Here is a 20791-nt window from a genome sequence, read left to right as displayed (position 1 = left end):
GGCTTCCAACATTGGGAACGAGGCGTGCATTGGCATTTGACTTGGGTGGTGCCCTAAAATGTACTACTTCTGTACCTAACTGGGGAAAATGGATTACATTTGTAGTACTCGCTCCTTGGAAGCCATGCTAGCATGCAGTACATGTCATACAGATATCCTCAAAGTTTTATCACCAATATATAAATGGTTGATGACTGACAGACTTGTGTACCACTTGCAAAGATGTTTTCATTGGTGGTGATCATGTTTTTGAATCAATCTTGCTCATTTTGGACGTGCACGTCCCCGGAAGGTTTGTACCAAATTCCACCATGATTGGACGAAACAATCTGCGTTTTGTAGACTGTTGAACTGTGTACTGAATCTCAAGTCTGTCTGATTTACTGGGTTTGATAACAGTGCTAGTGGTGTGTCAGTCATGAACGAACGGGTCAAAAGAACTAGTTCTTTTTTTGTGAACGGAACGAACGACGTCACCGCCCCCAAAATACCCGTCAAGTTCATTCAGTTGCAAATGATTATTTTTTTTGATTGGTTGGATGGACTAAACAATCTGCGTTTTGTAGACTGTTGAACTGTGTACTGAATCTCAAGTCGGTCTGACTTACCGGGTTTGATAACAGTTCTAGTGGTGTGTCGGTCATGAACGAACGGGTCAAAAGAACTAGTTCTTTTTTGTGAACAGAATGAACGAGGTCACCAATCCCAAAATACCCGTCAAGTCCATTCAGTTGCAAATGATTATTTTTTTTGATTGGCTGGATGGACTAAACAATCTGCGTTTTGTAGACTGTTGAACTGTGTACTGAATCTCAAGTCGGTCTGACTTACCGGGTTTGATAACAGTGCTAGTGGTGTGTCGGTCATGAACAAACGGGTCAAAAGAACTAGTTCTTTTTTGTGAACGGAACGAACGAGGTCACCAATCCCAAAATACCCATCCAGTCCATTCAGATTATTTTTTTGATTGGCTGGAGAGTCAGTTCATCGTTCCTTTTGTAGGGCGGGACTATCTGCATGCTCGCCTCGCTCTGTGGGTGGGTGGGGTTTAGCTGACTGAAAGACCGAGACCAAGAGAGTCGGCCGTTCATTCATGACCGATAGTCAGTCATGAATTGAACTACTTCTTTTGACTTGTTCGTTCATGACTGACACACCACTAGGAGAGATCACAGGCTAACAACCAATTGAACCAAATGAACGGATCTTTTTCCTGAATGAACCGGAATGATCCAAAAAAGTAGAGGTGCATGTTTTGTCAATTTTTTACTCTTGTGTGCAGAGATTTTGTGTTCAAACAAAATGAGGGAACAGAAACTCCGACTATACGCATATTTCTGTCATAGTGTTCTACCAGGAAGAGGGATTTGCTGTTTCTATACATAAAGAGGATTCCCTGTAATATTCCACTGACCCCGATGTTCCTTCGAGATTTCTAAACCTCATCTGAACCGTTATAATCTCCCCGGCTTTTTTTCAGGAGTGTCTTTCATATATTAATCTGTATTTTTTTTCATTCTGATTTGAATAGGTTTAATAATAGCCTCAGTTATCATGTCTATTCAGGCCTCGGAAAGTACTACGCATTGTACAATCAGCGGATACCCACTTTTTATCCAGAAGGTCCATAAGAGGCCGGAGGACGGTCTCCGCATCCATAGCAGCGTTGCTCCCCTTGGCTGAACCTTTCATTTGGACCAACTCCTGGTTCATCTGCTTGACGCAGTCCTCAATGACTGGTTTGAAACTGTGTGGGACAGAAAGAACACCAGTGAAGGTTCCTGTTTCCTGTTTCCGTACCATACCCAATGTTACAACAGATGTAGAAATATTAGCTACAGAGGAGCCTGTCGAGCTCAAGATGAACTGTCTAGAAATGGTACTTTACTCGAGTCGGTTATAAATTAGCGCATGCGGCTGTTAGAGTGATTAGCATGATGGAGTGAGTAGTAAAAAAAATGGAGATCATGCTAATGCTCACCTGGAGCCTAAAACTCCGCTGAGCTCATCCAACACGGTGTTGAGTTTGTTTTGCAGCTCCTTCAGCAGATCACTGGCCTCTGCATCCAGCTGTCATTGTGGGAGGGGGTGCATGGGGGGGGAGAAGGACAGTTACTGCATGGTTGCACTCCATAGAGCTGCCATAGTTAGCTAGAAGAACTCTGCAGGATGCCTCGGCTGGGATGAGGAGTTGTGTGTGTGTGTGTGTGTGTGTGTGTGGGGACGGAGGGGAAGGAAGGGGGGGGGTGACACACAGGGAGGGAGGGAGGTAACCTGTTTGCCTCCCGCGCATCCTGCGTGCCATCTGTGCCGAGCATCGCTCTGAATACAAATGCATGGCTACGAGCAGAGCGTGGTGTTAGCAGAGGTAGCAGCCAGCTAGCAGCCCCCCCCCCCCACATGGGTAAGGGAAATACAGTCGTCACGGCTGAGAGGGTACACACTATCAGGGGAAAATGGATGTCTTATGTTGACTGAAATTGTGACATGTTTCATGTTTTCTGGAATATCGCTGTTGTTTTTGGAGAAGCAGGATGTTCCGCTACCAAGACTCCAAACAAGATGATGAGTTGGGTAAATAAAAACTGGTTTTAGTTATGAGAGCCTCCTGTTTTAGATGCGGCACTTGCCAGGAGGGGGGGTCAAAGGTCACTGGAACAGCTGCTGTTTTCATTCATTCATTCATTCATTTTCTACCGCTTTTCCTCACGAGGGTCGCGGGGAGCCTATCCCAGCTGTCTTCGGGCGAGAGGCGGGGTACACCCTGGACTGGTCACTAGCCAATCACAGGGCACATATAGACAAACAACCATTCACACTCACATTCATATCTAAGTCGCTAATTAACCTAGCATGTTTTTGGAATGTGGGAGGAAACCGGAGTACCCGGAGAAAACCCACGCATGCACGGGGAGAACATGCAAACTCCACACAGAGATGGCTGAGGGTGGGAATTGAACCCTGGTCTCCTCGCACACAATAATATTGACATATGGGAATTGCCTACAGCCACACCTGACGATGCTAATGTTTTTTTTTTTTGACTTGGTGCTAATTAAAGACCCCGGCAGTTTACTTTTGTAGACCATGCGGCAATTATCGGTACATCTGCAGTTAATTGATGCATTAATTAGTAGATCACATTCTGTGTAATTTATTTGTACATTTTAATGGCTTTATTTTTTAAATACCGTATGCGGCAAAGCAGCATTATGCAAAAAATCTGCCTGATTTTCTGTGATGTAGGCCTACTGTGTGTATATTTGTGTCGATTGTGCTCATCTGTGCTTCTAGAGAAAAAAAAAAAGTATTTTTGTCTCTGCCCTATGACAGCATGTCATGTCTAAATGATTTGCTTGGCTTACTCCACCACACATGCCTCCATCCGCACACGAGCACCATAGATTTATGTGCTCGTGCTCTCGCTTATGGACACGTTCATATTGCTGTCGCTTCCCTACATAACATTGCAGTGTGAACGATTTGTTCTGTTACAGAGAAAGGTACTCGCAAAGGTTTTATATCTAACACTAGAGTGAAGGGAAGCCTTTTTTAAATGCTTGCAGAAGAAATGCAGCAGGCGCCGTCATCAGTCTTACTGGCCTTAATGTTTCACTCTGACCTCTAATCTGTTGTCTGGCAGTCTCTGAAATTGAGAATCTTTTTTTGGGGGGAGAACTCTCACTTTAATGGCAATACCAGTGAGGAAAATACACCCCCCCATGTTCGATATTCAAGGCCATGTGTCACCTCCTGGGAGCTGAAAATTCAATTCTGACTACAAATGCTTCAGTCAGAAAATGACAATCTTGTCCCAAATGGCGTCCCCTAGGAGGAAAAGTCAAAGACTTTTGTGTATCGTGGCCAGCCCATTTCTGGAGATTGTTCTTTCTGAACATGGTGTAGAGCAGGGGACTCAAACACGCGGCCCGCGGGCCAAATGTGGCCCGCAGGACACTAGTTTGAGGCCCCCGCCTTGATATGAAATTTTAATGTTAGTGCGGCCCGCGCAAGTTTGATATGGATGCTGTATGGTATCATGTACCCAGAAAAAATTATTATGTTTGATTAATGTTAATGTTAAAGGTTAAATAACTGTTAATAGTTATCCTCCCTATCCGTGTGGAAGTGGTAAGTTTTTGGCTAATTAAGTTTAAAGGAAATAACTTGAAGGCTACCGTTTAGGTCGCTAGCTCTCTAGTTTGCGAGTTAGCATGTGTCTCAAGACCCTGCAGTTGCGCAATATGTTGTAAATAAAAAAATATAAATGTGACTATAGTCGTGTTTTGTCATGTCTACAGGGCTCTAATAATGCTTTGTTCATTTTAATCTGAAAAAAATAATTTGTCTACCCACCAACTATATGTGGTTTCTTAAGTTTTTATTATTTTCCATTTTATTATTATTATTATTATTATATTTATTTATTTATTACTGATTGATTTTCTTTATTCTTGATTTGTTTATTTATTTTTCATCTTATTTTGTGTAGAAAAATAAAAAGTAAGATATTTGAGAACAGTGGAATGTTTTATCAGAGCTTTTCTTGTAGAAAATTGGAACCAAAGCGAATTTTTTAGTTTTTAATAAATGCGTATTTTTTTTTTTTGTAAAACCTGATGCGGCCCAGTCTCACCCAGACCCGAGCTCCAGTGGCCCCCAAGTAAATTGATTTTGAGACCCCAAGTGTAGAGACTCAGTCCTATGAGATGTCGTTTTTTTTTTTTAAGATACAAATTACAAGAATGACTTTAAGAAATGACAATTTCCCTTGGGTTTTGGGTTGTTGCATGGGACAATTCAATTTTAATTAATTAATTAATTAGTTAATTTGTTATAAACACAAAAAAATCATTGAATCCTTGAAATGTAACTTTAAATCCAAAATAAGTTTCTGAGCTATTGATTAATGGCGGTCACCTCCTGAGCGAACCAACTCTCCTCTGGCTGGGAGCCTATCAACAGCAGCCCAGCTTTGCTGTCCTTTGCCTGTTTCAACAATGACTACTCACTGCTGGGGAGTGATGCTGAAACATAAGTAAATAAGGGTTTGATGAACCGCCGTGCGAAGGAGAACAAAACGACCAAATTGGGCATCAAACCTAATAATAATAATCAGGTGAGTCTATCACCTGTAAACACAGACATTGTAATGTTTATTGCTAATGCAGTGATTAATCTTTAGGAGTTTATTCCAAAACCGCAAACAATTCTGCAATGAATTGGCTTCTTTGCAGCGAAAGAGAGAGCACCTAATGAAGAACTGTCACCGTTACGCCAAAGCTGCTTAGCAGCATTCCAAGAGATACACCTGGGTGTCGGGGAACATTGGACCACTGCAACAAAGACTTCAGCAGTCATTAATCTTCAGACAATAATTGCCCTGGAGGGATCCAGGTTGCGGTTCGGCTCGCTGCAGCATTGTGTGGTTATGTTTGTCAGGTTCTAAACGTATGTTAATATGAACAATTGTGTATAAATTAGCCATGTTTTGGGGCAAGGGGAAGCAAGCTGAAAAAAAGATGGTAAGGCATGGATCGCATCCACCATCCCTATGATGCCAGGGTGATGGTAAGCTCCAGCAGTCCTAAGGGTTAATGGGTAATTGAGATTCCGTATGCTCCCTTGCACATGCTGCTGAAAGGGTTTTTTTTTTTTTTTGGAGTGGAGGGGTCGGGTGGGGTGGAGTGAAAAAGCGCATGAGAGGTGGCGTGGGGGGGTTGTAGTGTGGGCGGGGTCATGATTTTTGACGTCATTGGGTAAAATGGCAGGAAGGGCTGTTGACGGGGTCCTATTGCACACACCTTACAGAAGGACACAACCCCCTCCTCCTGGAGAGAGAGCACATAGAGGAAATTGGGAAGAGGGGGTGGGTGTTGGGGTGGGGGCATAACCACAGGAGACAAAACGCAAGGCGAGACAAGGTGTTAGATATTAGAGAGAAACATGCATTTAAGTCAGAAGAAACCACCAGGGCTGCATGTCCGGGGGGTTGACAGTGTTTTAAGGGTTAAACATGCACATACCAGTGGTGTCACGGAACCCTGAATCGAGATTAGAACCGACATGTATCATATTGGACGACCTCAAAACTAATCCATAATGGGGGGCAGAGTAGGGTCTCCAAACACTGGAGCTAACCACTTGTTAAGATACCTTTTACCCTCAACCTGCATTGGTAATCTTTGTTGGTTTAAAACCTGTACACAAAGTCTGTCCATGTCCCAAAAACATTTCTCAGTCCATTCATCCTAGGACCTTGTCCATTTCTGGTGTCCATCGCAAAAGGGTCTCCTGTCCCCAAGGAAATATAATAGTATCCATGCATCCATTTTCTATGGCGGTTATCCTCACTAGGGTATGCTGGAGCCTATCCCAGCTGACTTTGGGCAAGCGGTGGGGTAGACGCTGGACTGGTCGAATATCATTAGCCAACCCTTCTGGAAGCAAGACCATATCCACGTATACATGGACCCAAATATTCCAATTCCATTCGGGTTATTTGTTCAAATGGAAAGAATGTAACCTTTGTATACACCTCATTCCAAAAAGTGCCAATCCGAATGAATATATAATCGGATTCACAGGGGTGGAATATTCCTTTCCCCAATCCGATTGAGGTATCTTGTACCCGCTCAATCGGAAAGTTGTCAGACTACGTTCTTCTTCGTGGTGTTTTTCTTCTTCTGTTGTTTATTGGCGGTTGGCAAGCAGCTTTCGTGTGCATTAGCGCCATCTGTGGAACAGAATCTAAACCCTTCTATACGCCATTCACAAGTCCAGTTTTATTAAAAAAGAAAATACATATCTATATAAAACATGTGCCGAGTTTAATTATAAAATATTAGCAAGATTGAACTTTATCTTTTCCTGTTCCCGGGTGCGTTCTTTCAGCAAATGCTGAGATATGACGTAACACGCAGCTCAAGACGTTCTTCGATTTAAAAAAATGGAGGCGAGCAATCGGCACTGGACTGCTGCGGAAAGTTTATTTTTAATCCAAACTAAATTTCAAGACTGGACGAACGAAAAACTGTCAATACGGAGTTATTCCAACAAGTGAAAGAAAAACTCGAGGAAGTCGGTATCACGTGATGTTGGTGTTTACGTTTTACTGGGCATGCCCCATTGACTATTCTGGTTGATTATAGCGGCGCATGTAGACACACGATTGGAATATTCCTTTCCATGTATACCATTGATTTCGTAAAGGTAATTCGAAAAGATTCCATTCGGAAAGAGAAAAGCTCCTCATGTAAACGTGGCTCATGTCTCACACGGGTGCCCCATCCTGATCACCCTAATCCCATCTCTAAGGTCTGTCACAAATGGCCTCATGGTTCATGATCCCGCTTCTGACATCTGTCAAACTAGACTTGTACCATTGGAAAAACTTGAAGACTGACTCATTTGGGAGGTGGTCTCGTGTCCCACACAGGTGCCCCATTCCAGTCATCTCACCCATCTCAGTATCAATCATAGGGTCTTTAGCCATGCTCATACAAAGGATGGCCTCCCTCTTGACCATCCCACTTCTGACACCATTTGTCATGGACCTCCTTCAACCCAGGATTGAAGGATTGGTTTATAGGGTTGATAAGACACAAAGCTTCATCACACTAGCTGCCTTTTCGAGAGCCCTACAGGTGCCCACCTCAACCGGGACCATTGCACAGTTTTTTCCACTTCTGACACTACGTCAATACTCATGTGAGTATTTTTCTAAAACCAGGTTCTCTTTAGTACCCAGGTAGCATTTACAACCAGGAATCACAAGATACACGCACGGGGGCGGGTTGAAGGTTTTGAGGTTGTCAGGCGAGTCGGATATGCGATATTAGCAAACTGACACGGCAGATTAGTTGACTAGATGAGTACATGGAGAAACCGAGGGATGGATTTCAGTACAACACTGTCAGGGTCAATGCCTTTTCACTTTCAATAAATGTCATCCGAAATGATGATTTCCATAATCATGACCTAGCGTTTATTACTCGGCCGAGGAACCGGTGTGAGAGGATGTGGGGTTTAAGCCTCTGTTGCCAACTGAGAAGCCCGTTCGAGTGTCCTTGAGAAAAGACAAAATCACTACAAAAGCACTGGGAATATCATGGCTAACCGCTGAGCCTTGACCTTCCAAGATATTTTATTGTAATGCGGGGGTTGGAAGAGACAAAAAGACAGACCTGTTTGCCTCCCATGGATTCAAACATCTTCTCCAGCTGTACTCGAAGCTGCTGAATGTTGTTGAGAAGAATGCAGGGCTGGCAACAGGATCGGAAACAAACAGGTGTCAGGTCATAATTTCACACATTTCATGTCCACGTAAAAAAATAAATAACGGAAATATTGTGTAAGGTTGAGTCAGAAAAACCACAACACATCGCAAACATCCATCAGTGTGCATTTCTTGACACATCATCCATTTAAGAAATGCCAGGAATACATAATGGTGTCAGTCAGCAGACAAATACAAACTAAGCGGAGAAAAATGCCCGTGCTGAATACGTCGGACATTATCGATTTTTTTTTCCCCTGTCTTCCCTGCAAATTCAACAGATGACAAACATTAATCATGTTACTTTTTATGCTGTACAGCTAATCATTCATTCACTCATTTTCTGTTTTCCGGCAAGAGGCGGGGTACACCCTGGACTGGTCGCCAGCCAATCACAGGGCACATATAGACAAACAACCATTCACACTCATATTCATACAATTTGGAGTCGCCAATTAACCTAGCATGTTTTTGGAATGTGGGAGGAAACCGGAGTACCCGGAGAAAACCCACGCATGCACGGGGAGAACATGCAAACTCCACACAGAGATGGCCGAGGGTGGAATCGAACCCTGGTCCTCCTAGCTGTGTGGTCTGCGTGCTAACCACTCGACCGCCGTGCCGCCCCAGCTAATAATTATTTTATTTTTTTGTCAAACAAACATAATGTGCATTATCTGCTCCCCAAAATATAACGATAACCACACCCTTAATATGATTATTACCATGGTAATGGATAGTTCTGAGACTGTGAACCCCTCAGGAGAATGATTGGTGCCTTTCAATTCCCCAAAGCAGCATAAATCATGGCTCCCTCTTCCTCTGGATTTATGTGCACATTTGCATAGGGTGATTAGAGAGTCCCAATGGGAATAAAAGTAATTTCTCATATACTGTAGATATTTCTAACTTGAGGGAGGTGACAGTTGACTTCATTAAAGAGTAAAAAGAAAACTGTACAATGTTAACTTTGTGAAAAATAGTGGCAAATAAAACCTTGTACTGACTGAAATATTTGTCAGTATTTGTCAGCGGTAACAACTGTGATCATTAAGACATTGCAGGATGTTTTTTTGGGGTATAAATTACAGATGCACAATATATATTTATTTTCAATATATTATATTATTTTATTATATTTATTTATTTATTTATTTTTAGATTTAAGTGTAGTTTGTACACACCTGGATGTAAGAAAGACTCAAACAAATTTGAATTCGACAAACTACCTGTTGATTTGACATTACCGCAACCACATCACTACTTTTAGGAGAACCATGGTAAAGAGCCCGGGAAGCCAACTGCTGTGGCCCAGCAAAGTGCACTGTATTCGGACACACGCTCCGAGCAGTCGTTGCGACGCCATGGAGGTCTCTGGCAAACTGTTAGCACTTTTCAAACACTGCGGCACAACATGCGACATCAGGGGTGGGCAAACTTTTTGACTGGTGGGCCGCATTGAGTTGAGTTGTACGGGGGCCAGAATATATATTTAACACACACTCTTATAATGCTAACAGTCCGCATTTAATTGTTTGTCTAATTTTATCTGTAAAGGTGTTATACTATCAATTAAATTAAATTAAATTAAATTAAATTTTATTTTATTTTATTTTATTTTATTTTATTTTATTTTATTTTATTTTATTTTATTTTATTTTATTTTATTTTATTTTAGTTTAGTTTAGTTTAGTTTAGTTTAGTTTAGTTTAGTTTAGTTTAGTTTAGTTTAGTTTAGTTTAGTTTTTACTGAACAGGACATCTGACTTGCAAGTCATGTTGCCAGCTTGTATGTTAAAAGTTGAACTACTTAGAAAGCAACTGTCAGGCCGGATTCAAACACTTGGTGGGCCGCATGTGGGCCCCGTGCCATAGTTTGCCCTCCCCTGTGCTACATTCATGGTAGTGCTGTGATTCATTTGGTTGTATATGTGCATTTGTCAGCTTTACATCATAATACACAGAAAACAATCCTCATTATACATTTTGTGATTTAAATTGATTTATTATAGCCATTGCAAGGAATCGTCTTGTTTTTTTTTATTTTTTTTATCAACAATTTGTCGCCTCATTTGTGTCTGCAGTGGGGATAGAGAATGCACAGAAACACTCTGACCCTTTTGTTTCATCATTCACAGATACTGCAAAAACCAGTGTGGGTAATTGGTCCGCTCTTAGGGTCCCTGAGTGCAGACTTTGGTCATCTGTCATTTTAAAAATCTGATATGGGGACCAGAAGTACTATGACTTGAGTATGAGTAATTCCACTGGGAGAGGATTACAGCAAACAACGCCTGAGCCTCTGCTATGAAAAGCATCTCTTGATTGGACTTAAAATATCTGTCTTTATCCTCGTCACTGATTAGCATACTGTAGAATTGCACTTACCACGTTCTCCTTGTTCAAATACAAAGGATAGTCCTTGGAAATGATTGCAGCATACTGCAGAAGAACCTTATTGATAGTCTGCATTGAAGGAGAGAGAGTTGTGCATTATAATAGTTGTTTTTCCTGCTCTGTTTATGAATCACAAAGAATGTACTACAAAAAATACAAGCAGTGCTGCCTAGTATGATAAAAAAAAAATCAATGGCAAAGTCTTACATAATCAGTTAATACTACACACTGCAAAAATATGCTGCTTTCTTTTCAACTTATTACAATGGAAACTGGGAACTGTACTGTGCACATGATGCAAAAACTAGAATCTAAGATTACATTTGAAGTAGCTCACTTCATAGAACTGTTCCTTAGAGTCTAGTTTTCCAGTGTAATATCAGTACATTCCATATTTACGCCTGTTTTAAGAAGTAAATATTATATTTTTAGGTTCTAATATTAATACTGTACGATATAGTAGATTTAAAGGCAAGTCCAAGTCTATCCCATTCAGAGTTGGAAATTTCCCAATCTTTGGACCGATAACTCTCAAATGCTGCTCCCCGCTACTCACCTAGCCCTCCCAAATGCAACAGTTTATGCTAAGCAAGCCCACACACAATGGCAGTCTATCTCCAACAATTTAAGCAAAAAAGAGCTAATTTAGAGATTAAAAAAATGACAGTAATTAATGACATTTTAAAATTAATTAATCGCAATTAATGCTTTAATTTGACACTTAAAATGCCCATACAGTTAATTTTAATGACGGCGACGAGGAGCTAGCTCCCTTCATTGTTTCCAAATACTACCAAATCAGATGGGATTTAGAGGTTGCGTTCACGTGCTACCTGACCTTTGCAAAACGGCACATGAAGTGAGCCAGAGCCTGAGGGTTGGGACACTCCAGCTTCTTGATGATCTCAAAACTCTGGTTCAGTTGCGTGAACACGTCCACCACCGAGCAGGAAAAGAGAGCGTGCTCGGACGTCTGCTGGAACTGTGCAGCCCCCAAAAACGAAAAGATGACATCATAAAAGTCATATTTAGAATGCCAGCCTCTTTTGCATCCTTTCATAATTAACACAAGTGGCTTAACAATGTATAAATGGTGGTGTAATAGCTGGGTTTGTGCATAAAAGGGGAGAGCTGTGTAAAATAAGGCTATTAGGTAACCTGCACGATGGTTAGGTGGGGGTGGTTGCAGTGCTTACAGTAATAAGAGGAATGCTGGAAAATACATAGCAATTGAAGGGAACAGTGCTGAATATTTGAGATGACTGTTTAACAATGGATAACATAATGGTCGTATACTGTACAGTAATTTGGGGGGTTTAAAGGGTAAAAAAAAATGTTTTAGCAAGTTTTCTATGCTCTGAAAATGTATGAATAGTAAAGGACAAAATGGAATAAAATTGCGCCAGCAGGCAAATTTAATTTATTCATACTTTCATTATTCTGCAATATACATCTAGCCACTTTTCCTTGAAATTGTAGCTTTTTTTTTTATGTTTTGTTTTTGTATGAAGTTCCATTGATATTCGTGTCTCGCATTGTCTGGAGGCAAAGAGTGCCTCTTGACTGCATGAAATTCCTTTTATCTGACACAATCGCTCCTTTTCGAGAGACCGAATTTGTCTTCTTTGCAAGCTGTCCTTGGCCGATTTACATACAAAAGACTGAGAACTAATTCAAGTTTTTTTTTTTTTTTTTTTAATACTCACGCCGTCCTTCTTGTCCCTCTCCAGAGCTCCATTGAGAAAATCCATGGCCACATCTTCATTCTCATCCAGCCACTGAATGACAAACGGCTCGAACCACCTTCAAATAACAAATAACACTTGACTTAATATTTGTTTGCGCGTCGTGGGAAGAAGTGGCTTTGCTTTTTCATGTCTGGAATTTGCATCATGTCTGAAGGCGACTCAAAGTCTCGCTACCGTATTGACTCTAATAGGAGCCTCCACTTCAATTGATGGCTGCAAACAAGCGTCACACTTATACCATAAAGGCTTGACACAGATCATAGTCATTTACACCCTTTTAAAATACATTATATATAATTTTTTTTTTTTTTACTTTATAATGATTTGGAGTGCCTGAAAAAGTGGAATTGACAATGTGGATGTCTGAGCGCATGGTATATATACGTATATCTGCTCAATCAGATGTAAACAACAGTATGGCGGGTGTATACACCAACAGCTGAATAGCAGTCCCAACATTTTAAAGCGCATACAGCGGTAGATAACGCTGGTAGATGATGACCACTCATGATTCTCCAAACGCCATCTTGGGGAGTTTACAAAAACGACCTCAAGAGGTTGCCTACAGCCGCAGGTGTTAATAGCAGTGTTTACTGAGTGATACCGCCACAGCCAGTGTAGACGTATTATAATAACACGCGGCACCTGAAGAGCGGATGTGGCATCTGTAAAGCTGTTTGTTGATTTTGATTTTGGAATTTAAAATCACGTCTTCGATGAAGGTAAAAATAACCTTAAATGTTCTTTGATTTGAAAGTTTAAAGTTGTAAATTCATGAAGAAAACGACTTCAGTTTACAAGAATAAAACAACTTTTGTACTTCTAAATTCATGACTATTCTCGTAAAATTATGAGAAAAAAAATTGCATAATATTATTTTTGCCCAAGGAAAATGGTCACATAAGTCCCCCCTTGTCATAGCTGTCTCAGGTAATGCCTGTTGCAAATGTGTTAGAATAAAAAAAAAAAAAAAACTAGTAAATTTATGTTACGGGCTGGATGGCGGTTGAGTGGTTAGCGCACAGACCTCACAGCTAGGAGACCTGAGTTCAATCCCACCCTCGGCTATCTCTGTGTGGAGTTTGCATGCGTGGGTTTTCTCCAGGTACTCCGGTTTTTCCTCCCACATTCCAAAAACATGCTAGGTTAATTAGCGACTCCAAATTGTCCATAGGTATGAATGTGAGTGTGAATGGTTGTTTGTCTATATGTGCCCTGTGATTGGCTGGCCACCAGTCCAGGGTGTACCCGCTTGAAGACAGCTGGGATAGGCTCCAGCAACCCCCGCAACCCTTGTGAGGATAAGCGGTAGAAAATGAATGAATGAACTTATGTTACAGGCATTGCTTGTGACAGCTATGAAAATGACTTATGTGACCTTTGTCCTGTTTTGCTGCCACAATATAAATAAAAGGGCTGCACGGTGGAGCAGTGGCCACCGTTTGGGCGTCAAATTGTCCATAGGTATGGAAATAGATGGATATAAATAAAGCTTGCCTATTGTCCCTTTAGTTGAATTCCTAGTTTTATACAGTATTTAATATTTTGCTACTGAGTGTGTTACTCCAGAATGGGTTACTTTAAAGTCTTTGCATGTCTCCCTTTTTCTGTCCCCTTGAACGGTGACACACAATTTAATTTATACCATACTTTCTCCACAATATTTACTTGCAGACAATGTTGCGTCGGCCACAGTTGTGGAGCCACGGCGATAAATCAGGTGCAGTGAAATATTTGTTTGACTCGCTGTCAACGCACAAACACATAACGCATTGAATGGATGTGGCAATTTTCCGCGCTGCCTTGAAGTGGTCTCTTAATTAACTGGAGCAAAATCTTCTCGTTGATTAACAACAACAGAGTCGTGTGAAAAATGACAATGCTTTAGAAGACTTGCAGTCAAAATATTGTAAACAGAAGCCCAAAAATTGTGTACTTATTAGACCGTCTGTGACCCTGCAAGACATATTTTTCAACCAATCTTGCTGAAATTATAGATTCATGTTTGTCAGTCCCTTAAAGGTGTATACCAAATGTCATAGCTAAACACCCTAAAGTTAGAGTGGGTGTTGTGCATCGAAAATGCATCAAAATTGACATCATTCCATTCATGTGATGATATGTCAGATAGGTGTGTGTTTGGATGCGGACGTTGCAGATTACTTACAGAGAATACTCCGGCGGAACCCCCTTGAAGGCCGGCAATTCACGCACGTACTCATTATGGAACCATTTGACTTTGAAGTGGAGATTCATGTATTCGGTGCTTTTGCATAAGCGGTGCTTATCGTGTTCTGGAATGCAGATTAAAAAACACAAGAAAGGAAGCAGTTAGCACAAACAGTTGTTGCCTAAGTTGTAAGGATAATAATAATTTCATGGTAGCGCCGCGGTATCACACTTTCAACACTTAGAATGATTAAAAAGCATTCTGCCTTTTTTATTTGAATGACTCAAAAAGACAGAAATACGCAGGAATATCAATAAGGTAGCTCTGTTTTGCTTTGACACCAAATCTTCACAAGCGCAATTATGCCAACAGCCTCCAGTTATTGAAGGCATTAGAAAAATTAAAAAAAAGAGCAAGCCTGCAAACGCATCCAGCTTCCCTTCTCAAAGCCCTTGCATGACTCCAAAGAAGAAACTCGAGATAAAGTGGATTGGATTTCGTTTAGTTTGGCTGACAACGCTTGTGAGCCACCTCACTTTTTAGACGTTTTGGAACAATTAAACATTCTCCATAGCGTCCCCAATTCATAAGAAAGTGGCAATTTTTTGATAAGCGAATGTATTCCTTCTTTATGAGGCAAATATTTCCATAGTTAGATCATAGTAATTACGGTTAGATCATTCTAAATACGGTTTTAACATTATTAGAGCCCTCTTGACATGAAACAACACCCCTATAGTCACCCTTAGACTTGTATTACTCAACACAATAGACCAAATAACAAAAAATTTGTTATTTATTTTGACATAAATAAGACTCGTATGTTGCTGTATTACTACCAAGGTTCAGTGCTAGGGGAGCGGAGTAAGGGACGGACAGGAAGTGACACCGAGGATTCTTAACAGTAGAATGTGTTACTGATTACGGTGCCTATTATGAGATAATTCTAACCTGCAATAAAACCTTGTTGTTCTGGCGATCAAGTCAAAAATTACCACCACCTAATGACCAGTGTAGAATACTACATCATCGTGTCTTTGAATGCATCTTCTTTTTGACTAATAGGTTGTTTTCAACTACAATGCATCATGATGCATTAATGAATATATTTTTAAAAAACCGTGATGATACATATTTGGCTTTGATTTTATAAAATAAATTCCAACCCAAAATGTGATTTTTAGTCCAATGCAACTTATATATATGGTAATGATAATGGTTTTATTTCATTTGAACATGCATCAGATTACAATTGAATGCATCACATAATCAGTTCACAGTTCCACATGTCCAAAAGGAGTAGGAAGAAGCAAAGCTTATTAAATCCTACCCCTACATCTGGTACTTTTACAATCAGTAACTGTTACATTTGTTCACTTCCTGCTTTCCAAAATACAGTTTAAGGTTTTTTGTTTTTTTTAATAATGCACCTTGTAACGAAGTACGATATGCTGAGGTAATTTTCTGTCTGAAACTAAAACATGGTTAATGTTCCTGCGAACATCAAGATATGTTTTATTTAACAGTATATGAAACCATCAGTAAGACAAAAACAAAATACCGAAAAAAAAAAAAAAAAAACACCCAGCAAATGAAACAATGCTGCTGTAGGCTGGTGTTTGAGAAGAAGTAAATTCTCTGTCAAGACTCCCAAGATTAAAAATGCAATAAAAGCAGTGCTGGCACACGAGTGCATGAAGCGTAAATGAAAAGTCAAAGATAAGCTCCCTGTGTAGACAGAGGTATCATTTCAAAGAGAAACACATGTATTAGCTCGGGTGTACAAAAAACAGGCAAACTGAAGACACACTAAAGGTATGACAGAAAACACTAATCTACTAAACACATAAAACATGTTCAAATGGACCTGAGAAACTGCTGTAATATGCACAACGTCCAATACCGCTACAGTTCTACACTGGACTAGAATGAAACTGGAAGGATTTGGGGGATTTAATATTGTGTAAGATGAGACAGAAACACACAAATACTCCTACAGCGCTGTTTGGAATACAGTTTCTATGTGTAGTGGAACCTCAGTTAGCATATGCCCCAGTTAGTGTATTGTTTTGGTTTACATTGAAAATGTACGCCAAAATTTAGCCTCTGAAAATTTCCCAGCTAGCGTACAAAATGGCATGATGATCCCCCAGCTCCGTCGCTCGTCACACACAGCATACGCACAAATGCTCCCAAGCGCTGTTTGGAATACAGTTTCTATGTACAGTGGAACCTCAGTTAGCATATGTCCCAGTTAGTGAATTGTTTTGGTTTACATTGAAAATGTACACCAAAATTTCCCTGCTAGTGTACAAAATGGCAGGTGCATTATAAAACATCCTTAGCAGCGTGTTAGCATGATGATACCCCAGCTCTGTCGCTCATCTAATTATAACAGTTACGCCATAAGTCTATGATTTTTGTTCTACAATCGACTACAATGAAACCGGAAGGATTTGGGGGATTTAATATTGTGCAAGATGGGACAGAAACACACAACATACGCACAAATGCTCCCAAGCGCTGTTTGGAATACAGTTTCTATGTGTAGTGGAACCTCAGTTAGCATATGTCTCAGTTAGTGTATTGTTTTGGTTTACATTGAAAATGAACGCCAAAATTTTGCCTCTGAAAATTTCCCGGCTGGCGTACAGAATGGCATGTGCATTATAAAACATCCTTAGCAGCGTGTTAGCATGATGATCCCCGAGCTTTGTTGCCTGTCTGATTATATCACTTACACCATAAGTCTATGATTTTTGTTCTACAATCGACTGCAATGAAAGTGGAAGGATTTGGGGGGTTTAATATTGCACAAGATGGGACAGAAACACACAACATACGCACAAATGCTGCCAAGCGCTGTTTGGAACACAGTTTTATGTGTAGTGGAACCTCAGTTAGCATATGTCTCAGTTAGTGTATTGTTTTGGTTTACATTGAAAATGTACACCAAAATTTTTTCCTCTGAACATTTCCCAACTAGCGTACAAAATGGCGCGTGCATCAGAGGTTCCACTGTGGACACACGGTGGCGTGTCAACATGGAGCCCAAGATGCTCCACTGAGGTACAGTGAAACCTCAGTTAGCATACGCCCCAGTTAGTGTATTTTTTTGGTTTACATCGAAAATGCACACCAACATTTTTGCTTCTGGACATTTCCCGGCTAGCATACAAAATGGCGCGTGCATCAGAGGTTCCACTGTGGACACACGGTGGCGTGTCAACATGGAGCCCAAGATGCTCCACTGAGGTACAGTGAAACCTCAGTTAGCATACGCCCCAGTTAGTGTATTTTTTTGGTTTACATCGAAAATGTACGCCAACATTTTTGCTTCTGAACATTTCCCAGCTAACGTACAAAATGGCGCGTGCATCAGAGGTTCCACTGTGGACACACGGTGGCGTGTCAACATGGAGCCCAAGACGCTCCACTGAGGTACAGTGAAACCTCAGTTAGCATACGCCTCAGTTAGTGTATTGTTTTGGTTTACATCAAAAATGTACGCCAACATTTTTGCTTCTGAACATTTCCCAACTAGCGTACAAACTGGCGCGTGCATCAGAGGTTCCACTGTGGACACACGGTGGAGTGTCAACATGGAGCCCAAGATGCTCCACTGAGGTACAGTGAAACCTCAGTTAGCATACGCCTCAGTTAATGTATTTTTTTGGTTTACATCAAAAATGTACACCAACATTTTTGCTTCTTAACATTTCCCGGCTAGCGTACAAAATGGCGTGTGCATCAGAGGTTCCACTGTGGACACACGGTGGCGTGTCAAAAAATGGAGCCTAAGACGCTAACAATATGATGGAATTAATCTGTTTTTTTATGCTTATATTTGCTCACACTGCCTTGACGCTAACTCCAAAGACAGGTTGGAATCCAGCTCGTTGTACCCTGGCTGTCACGTCTTAATCCTGATAAGAACCTGAGTGCTTAGCCTGATGAATAGTGCTAAGCTTTTCTCCTCCACTCTCCTTTAAAGCCGTGAGAAAATATTCACATACCGTTATGTTGCAATGGAAATTTGGAACCTATGGTGATTGCATTCTATTAATATCCAGGGTTGCTTGTTAGATTGGAGACGATGGTAGAAATGCGGTGGACACATTGCTTCCATGATGGAAATGTCATCTCTGTTTTGGCTGAAATCCCTGAGATGTTGTAATAAATAATAAAAAAGTGTATTGTGGCTTTTCTGTTTAAAGGTGGAGTTTATATCACCGGCTTTGAATTTTGACATTTTTGTCAGAAAACCCATGGTGATACACTGGACGACCTTTCTGAAAGCTTTGCAATCTCCTGCATGAATGAGATGAGACAACTCCTTATAGTTACTTTTCTTTGGGGATCACACCCGACTGTCATGGTTGAATTACTTTTGACTAAGCATAAATGTAAGGAGGTTTTTACAAAGGCTGTGTGGCTATTCAACTGGCAGGCACTCAAAAGTGGGTTTGAGTGGACAATATTGATTTCTATCAATTTAGTAGGAGATGATAGAAACGGTTCGGAAAAGATAAAGATAAATTATGACGTAAGCAGATGAAAAAGTACATGAGGAGTAAGCATGTTGGCCACGCATTCAGGAGAACGGGAAGACCTGGGTTCGAAACTTCTGTGGATTTTGCATGTTCTCCCACGTCGTGTGTGGGTTTTCTCCGGGTACTCCGGTTTCCTCCCATATTCCAAAAACATGCATGTTAGGGTCTCTAAATTATCCATAGGTATGAATGTGAGTGTGAATGGTTGTTTGTCTATATGTGCCCTGTGATTGGCTGGTGACCAGTCCAGGGTATAGCCGCCTCTCTCTCCTAAAGGTAGCTTGAAGCATCTCAAATCGAAAGCTCTGGAAATTGTATGTCAAATTCAGAATTTGACCAAAAACACGAGAAAACAAGTTAATATAAGCTAGCTAATAATGCATGTCGTTGAAACACACCTAATTTGACTATGAAGCCCTCTAAAAAAAACAACGTAGCATCGTTTCATATACATGATGTGATCATTCATTGCTGTTTTTGACGGAACTAGCATAAGTATGTGTATCAATGCGCTGAGAAAAGAAGTTTCGGTAGCGTTTTAAATCATCAAAATATGGCTAGATACTGCAACTATTACACGTATGTTATCCGTGTACGTGTTCATGCATGATCACAGCAAGTACGTATATCAAATGATGCAACTTTGAGGGTTTTTTTTTTCAAGCGGGCTTCATAGTCAAAATAGGGGTGTTCCAATGATATGTATTGTAAGCTAGCTCATATTAACTTGTTTTGTCGTGTTATAATGCACAGAAAATGGAACGAAATGTGTTCATGATTTAAGGATTGTGAATGAAAATTTTTAAAAAGGGCAGTTCCCCTTTAAGAAGAGGATTATTCTTTGGCCTTTTTTTGCGGTATTATTATTATTTTTTTTGCGGTACTTATTCTCAAGAGTAGGACCTAAGTAAGTGCTTCAGTGCACATCAAATGACATTAATTCATGACTTTTCATTACTTTGTGTGATTAAGACTGCACTTTTTATTAAGTTTTTTTTATATTTTCACATAGTTAACTGACTGTATTTTTACGCTTATGTGACAACTAAAAAGTTAAAGAAAAAAAAATCAATAAAAAATAAATTTTATGAAGACAAAAGAGGTTAAGGCGGTTCTTGAAAAGCCCTTGTCTTTCAGAGCAGCTTAAGAGACAAAAAAAAAACCAAAAAAAACCTATATCCTCTTATAAAAATGGAATCACCCAGACTTGGAACACCAGGACCTCTCTTCCTATTCAGTGGTACCAACAAGGAGGTTTGAATAGATGGGAGAATCCAAGTGAAACGAGGCCAAGTGAAGCAGCGTAAAAAAAAAACAAACCAAAACAGAGGCTTCGTGACTTCCGAGTGAGTCATCATCTTCGTTTTTAGAAAAGCGCTTTAAATGTTTGATGTCCATGAATTTCAGCCACAAATGTAAGCGACAAGGTTTTTTGTGTGTGTTTAAAAATACACCCAATGCCGCATTCATATTTTAACACCAACATCCTTGCCTAAAATTCACTTCATTGACTTACTGGAACTTGCATTGTTTCTCATTAAGTACTTAATAGATGGTTTTCCGAGACCAGTCGTTGCATATGTGCCCCTTTTGAAGGACAACCGGTGCATATTCATACATACTGCTTATGTAAATCCATTCTCAT

General features: G+C 40.4%; 1 protein-coding gene across 5 annotated transcripts in view; it reads right to left on the bottom strand.

The window, feature by feature from the left end:
* unc13c (unc-13 homolog C (C. elegans)) overlaps positions 1-20791 on the bottom strand; it is a 140649-nt gene that overhangs the window by 19479 nt on the left and 100379 nt on the right. For 3 of the 5 annotated variants that reach the window (XM_058089739.2, XM_058089740.2, XM_078795499.1), the window contains 8 exons: positions 14591-14717; positions 12382-12478; positions 11514-11657; positions 10667-10744; positions 8187-8264; positions 5805-5831; positions 1982-2070; positions 1610-1747 (listed from right to left, as the gene is read on the bottom strand). In XM_058089739.2, coding sequence (XP_057945722.2) covers positions 1610-1747; positions 1982-2070; positions 5805-5831; positions 8187-8264; positions 10667-10744; positions 11514-11657; positions 12382-12478; positions 14591-14717 — 778 coding nt within the window. The remainder of the gene's footprint in view (positions 1-1609; positions 1748-1981; positions 2071-5804; positions 5832-8186; positions 8265-10666; positions 10745-11513; positions 11658-12381; positions 12479-14590; positions 14718-20791) is intronic. The other 2 variants (XM_058089741.2, XM_058089742.2) reach the window with 1 other exon arrangement.

This window comes from Doryrhamphus excisus, linkage group LG13 (genome assembly GCF_037039965.1).
Source record: "Doryrhamphus excisus strain RoL-2023G ecotype Guam linkage group LG13, RoL_Dexc_Guam_v1.1, whole genome shotgun sequence".
NCBI classification, from domain to species: Eukaryota; Metazoa; Chordata; class Actinopteri; order Syngnathiformes; family Syngnathidae; genus Doryrhamphus; species Doryrhamphus excisus.
This window is presented reverse-complemented; position numbering and strand designations above follow the sequence as displayed.